General features: G+C 45.8%; 1 protein-coding gene across 1 annotated transcript; it reads left to right on the forward strand.

The window, feature by feature from the left end:
* Positions 1-363: 363 nt before the first annotated feature.
* On the forward strand, positions 364-1,296 carry LOC141126467 (olfactory receptor 1f45-like). The gene has a single exon (XM_073612408.1). The coding sequence runs from the start codon at positions 364-366 to the stop codon at positions 1,294-1,296; it is 933 nt and encodes a 310-aa protein (XP_073468509.1).
* The last annotated feature ends 4,631 nt before the right edge of the window (positions 1,297-5,927 follow it).

Raw genomic sequence — 5,927 nt, forward strand, 5'->3', positions numbered from 1 at the left:
TGGTTTGAATCTCAGCCAGTCCCTGCTAAACATGGCTGGCTTTGGATTGTTTCAGGAAAGATTTTGATGAACTTCTAAAACTAAAAACTGTCATGTAAGTAAAACTGTTCTTCACTGTTCATTGTCAGGAATGATTTAACAGAAAATGCTGAATACACGAACAAAAGGAAAAAGGAGACTTTATCTACTTTACATCATCATTAAAGAAATGTAAAGAAAATGTTACGAACCGTGTTAATTTCTAGATTATGCATTGAAGATTGGGTTCCATTTCTATAGCTCTACAGTAAAGGTGACATCTAGTGTTCTGCTGTTGATTGTTGGTATCGTTTTTTTTCACCTGACCTTGCTGACTCCTTGATGATGAAAACAGTAAATCTAACCTCTGACTTTGTCCTTCTGGGCTTCTCAGACTTCCACTACAACCACACTGCTTTCTTCTCTGCCATTTTGATCATCTACACCCTCACATGGACTTCTAACCTACTTTTACTAAGTTCTATTAAACTTTCTCCACAGTTGCACACACCAATGTACTTTTTCTTGGGGAACCTGTCTGCGGTGGACATCACTTTCTCTACAGTGACTATTCCCAAGCTTCTTTCCTGCATTCTTTATGGAGGAACCTCAATCTCCTTCCTTGGCTGTTTCCTGCAGCTGTTCTTCCTCATATTAATGGGCACCACTGAGAGTTTTCTTCTGTCAATCATGGCATTTGATCGATATCTGGCTATATGCAAACCCTTACGCTACACTTCATTAATGACTGATAAGGTCATGGTCATGCTGACTAGTATCTGTTGGATTGCAGCTTCTCTTCATTCAATATTGTACACTTATGTTCTCTCAGATTTAAAGTACTGTGAGGACAGACTGATCCCTCACTTCGTCTGTGATGTGATACCCCTCATCAAGCTGTCTTGCTCCAGTACTACACTAGCTGAGCTCCTAATATACACTGAAGCTCCTTTGGCTGGTAACATTCCATTCCTTTTAATTTTCATCTCCTATGTGCTCATTGGACGGGCTGTAGGAAAAATGAAGACCAGCAGCAGCCGCAGCAAAGCCTTTTCCTCCTGTTCTTCTCATCTCATAGTCATTTCCCTATTCTATGTTCCTGTAATTTTCATTTACTTCCGTCCTTCATCAGACCACTCCTCCCAGCATGATCGTATTGTTAGCATAGCTTACACCATCATTACTCCTATGTTGAATTCTTTTATTTACAGCCTAAGGAACAAAGATGTGAAAAAGGGTCTGAAAAAAGTAATTATTAAATTATTTTTACACAGCTGAACAAATAAAGAAGTCCTCTGCCCAGGCTTTCTGATGAATTTGCAAACGCACTGGGCTCAATTCACAAACTCATAACATAAAAACAAGGATCGTTTTTCAGTCAAAATTTCCCCATAGTGGTGTTCCAGACTGGGTAAGACTGGGATGCCAATGAAGTTCATGTGCATGTAAAGGCAGGCGTCCCATTACTTTTGGCAATATAGCGTATGTTTTCCCAGTTACACTCTGCTGACCCATGTATATTTCAGACATATCATCTGGATATCTGCTTCCAACCAAAGCTCTCCCATCACAATAGACATATAGACCAAAATACAGTAAAACCTTGAATTGCGATCATAACTTGTCCCAGAAATGTGCTTGTAATCCAAAGTGAATTTCCCCATACGAAATAATGGAAACTCAGATGATTCGTTCCACAACCATTTATTCATATAAAAATGATTACAGCAATACAAAATACAATCCCTGCATACTTAGATGTGTCTGTTTTAATCATCAACCATGTGAGTTAGTTGCTAAATGTTGTACAGTGCCTTGCAAAAGTATTCACCTCCTTGGCATTTTACCTATTTTGTTACATTACAGCCTTTAGTTCAATGTTTTTTTAATCTGAATTATATATGATGGATCAGAACTCAATAGTCTAAGTTGGTGAAGATACTGATAATTGGCATGTGCGTATGTATTCACCCCCTTTGTTATGAAGCCCATAAAAAGCTCTGGTGCAACCAATTACCTTCAGAAGTCACATAATTAGTGAAATGATGTCCACCTGTGTGCAATCTAAATGTCACATGATCGGTCATTACATATACACACCTTTGTAAAAGGCCCCAGAGGCTGCAACACCTAAGCAAGAGGCACCACTAACCAAACACTGCCATGAAGACCAAGGAACTCTCTAAACAAGTAAGGGACAATGTTGTTGAGAAGTACAAGTCAGGGTTAGGTTATAAAAAAATATCCAAATCTTTGATGATCCCTAGGAGCACCATCAAATCTATCATAACCAAATGGAAAGAACATGGCACAACAGCAAATCTGCCAAGAGACGGCCGCACATCAAAACTCACGGACCGGGCAAGGAGGGCATTAATCAGGGAGGCAGCACAGAGACCTAAGGTAACCCTGGAGGAGCTGCAGAGTTCCACAGCAGAGACTGGAGTATCTGTACATAGGACGACAATAAGCCGTACGCTCCATAGAGTTGGGCTTTATGGCAGAGTGGCCAGAAGAAAGACATTACTTTCAGCAAAAAACAAAATGGCACATTTTGAGTTTGCAAAAAGCCATGTGGGAGACTCTCAAAATGTATGGAGGAAGGTGCTCTGGTCTGATGAGACTAAAATTTAACTTTTTGGCCATCAAAGTAAAGGCTATGTCTGGCGCAAATCCAACACATCACCCAAAGAACACCATCCCCACTGTGAAACATGGTGGTGGCAGCATCATGCTGTGGGGATGTTTTTCAGCAGTCGGGACTCGGAAACTGGTCAGAGTTGAGGGAAAGATGGATGGTGCTAAATACAGGGATATTCTTGAGCAAAACCTGTACCACTCTGTGTGTGATTTGAGGCTAGGACGGAGGTTTACCTTCCAGCAGGACAATGACCCCAAACACACTGCTAAAGCTTGAGTGGTTTAAGGGGAAACATGTAAACGTTGGAATGGCCTAGTCAAAGCCCAGACCTCAATCCAATAGAAAATCTGTGGTCAGACTTAACCACTTGCTTACTGGGCACCTAAACCCCCCTCCTGCCCAGACCAATTTTCAGCGATGTCACTCTTTGAATGACAATTGCGCGGTCATACAATGCTGTATCCAAATGAAATTTTTATCAATTTTTTTCCCACAAATAGAGCTTTCTTTTGGTGGTATTTGATCACCTCTGGGTTTTTCATTTTTTGTTAATAAGATTCAAAAATACTGAAATCTAAAAAAAAATACAAAATCGTTTTATATTTTGTTAATGAATTTTGCAAACAGGTAATTTTTCTCCTTCATTGATGTACGCTGATGAGGCTGCACTGATGGGCACTGATAAGGTGGCACTGATGAGGTGGAACTGGTGGGCACTGATAGGTGACATTTGTGGGCACCGATAGGTGGCATTGGTGGGCACTGAGAGGTGGCACTGATGGGTGGCACTGATGGGCGGCACTGAAGGGTTTTGATAGGTAGCACTGAAGGGCACTAATAGGTGGCACTGATAGCTGGAACTGATGGGCACTGATAAGTGGCAGTGATGGGCATTGATGGGTGACAGTGATGGGCACTGACCGGCACTGGTAGGTGACACTGATAGGCAGCACTGATGAGGCACAGATTGGCACCACTGGTGGGCATTGATAGGCAAGGCCGCCATCAGGGGGCTACAGCCCACACTCATGTAAGGGACCCGGTCATCCCAAGGGGCCGGGATGTCCCGAGCATCTCAGGCCCCCAAGGTATTTCCACCCGCTGCTTGACAGCCACTTTTGGTCACTCCGCCACACTTCCTGGTTGCCGGGGTAACGCCAAGCTCACTCCTCACAGTGCCGCCAATTAGATGCCTTGAGATGCATTTCTGCTGGGATTGGTGGGGGGGTGGGCGGAAAAGTTTTCGCCCGGCTCCCCCTCCACCAATTGCAGTAGAAGTGCATCTCAAGGCATCTAATCGGCGGTGAAGTGTGAGCTTGGCGTTGCCCCGGCAACCAGGAAGTGTAGCGGTGACCAAAAGTATGGAGGTGTCTCAGAGGAAGAGGACTGAAAGGGGGGGCTCCCGCTGGTCTCATCTGATGTTCTTCTCCTGCCGCTCCCCCCAGTGCCTGATTTACTTCACATCACAAGTGGTAGATCTGCAGTCTGCAGACATTGAGGAAATCGAGTGACAGGAGGAGAAGACAGAGATTGCTATTTTTAGCAGTGCTTTACTGTCAATTCGGCCGCTAGCGGGGGTGCTTTTAACCCCTGCTAGCGGCCAAGAAAGGGTTAAAACCACCCGCAAAGTGCAGCTGCAGCAGCAGTTTGCCGGCGGTTCGGCTGCGCTGCCCATTGATTTCAATGGGCAGGGGCGCTTTAGGAGTGGTGTATTTCATACTGGAGCGGTGCGCTTGCAGGACAGGAAAAAAAAAATTCCTGCAAGCAGCATCTTTGGGTGGTATGGGAGCAGTGAATACAAGGCTCCTAGACCGCCCTTGCCATTGAAAACAATGGGCAGCACTGCCAAAGCACCTGTAAAGCCATTCAGCAGCAGGGCTTTTGCATGCGCTTTTAACCCTTTCTTGGCCGCCAGCGAGGGTTAAAAGCACCCCGCTAGCCGCCAAAAGTGCAGCTAAAACGACGGTAAAGCGCCGCTAAAGCTAGCGGGGGGGCCAGGCCTAGGTGGCATTCATGTTCATTGATAGGTGGCACTGAATGCTGAAACTGTTATGCATTGGTGGGTACTGATTTGTGGCACTGTGGGCACTGGCAGGTGGCACTGGCAGGCGGTACTAGTTGGCACAGATGAGGTGGCTTCACCTCTTCCTCTGCAGGACCGATGTCCCTTGCACAGAAGCTGGTGATCTGCTTTTTTTTTCTCCTCACACTGTCGGGATGGAGTACTAGGCTGTTGGGGCCTTGGAGGGAGCTCCCCAGTCTGGGGGGGTGACCTTGGGCCTGGGACTCGTGTGCAGGGCGGATCTCTTCAAAAACTCATGAAGGATCTGAACAGGAGGCACAGAGAGGAGTCAGAGAGGACAGCTGGAGCTAGGTAGGTCTTCAGGAGGGAACCACCGGTTTGCAGCCAGGAGGGCTGGTGAGTGACATGTGTTATCAGGGGGACTGGAGAGGCATGCCAGAGAGGACTAAGAGGAAGCAGTCAGAGCGGGGTGTGAAGCCAGTGAGGATTGCAATGTCACAGGCAATGACGTCGGGCAGCTGCAGCCAGGAGGGCTGGCAGGGCCTGAAGATTGCTTACTGGGAGCAGTAGTCCACCATAGGACAGCTATCACTAAAGACTTCCTATTCTATTTTTGCTACACTAAAAGGGACCCGTGGTCCCTGCGTACAAAAGGCAGTTGCCGAGGCCCGAGTGAGTGAGAGAGAGAGTAATGCCCCATACACACGATCAGACTTTCCGACAACAAAAGCATAGATTTTTGTTTAAAGTTTGTTGGCTCCAACTTGTCATGCATACACACGGTCACACAAATGTTGGCCAACAATTCCAAATGTGGGAACGCAGTGACGTACAAGATGTACGACGAGCCGATAAAAAGGAAGTTCAATAGTCATGTGATATCTCCTTTACGAATGCTAGTTTTACAAGACCGAATGCTTCAGGCTCGTACTTGATTCCGAGCATGCGTGAACTTTTGTGCGACGGTCTTGTACACACGATCGGAAAGTCCGACAACAAAGTTTTGTTGGCAGAAAATTTGAGAACCTGCTAGCCAACATTTGTTGGCGGAAAGTCCGATAACAAATGTTCGATGGAGCATACACACGGTTGGACACGGTCGGAAAATCTGACCGTGTGTACACGGTATTAGAGTAACAGTCTGCAATCAAGAGATGTGCATGAGGGCACTGGAGTAGCCAAGTGTGTATAGTTGTCCCAACGGATTGATATTCAATCAACCAATTGTTGTTCTACTGGGCATCC

This window comes from Aquarana catesbeiana, linkage group LG02, assembly GCF_042186555.1.
Source record: "Aquarana catesbeiana isolate 2022-GZ linkage group LG02, ASM4218655v1, whole genome shotgun sequence".
Taxonomy (NCBI): Eukaryota; Metazoa; Chordata; class Amphibia; order Anura; family Ranidae; genus Aquarana; species Aquarana catesbeiana.

Coding starts and splice junctions, on each gene's coding strand:
- LOC141126467 (XM_073612408.1), top strand. CDS start 364: ATGAAAACAGTAAATCTAACCTCTGACTTTGTCCTTCTGGGCTTCTCA.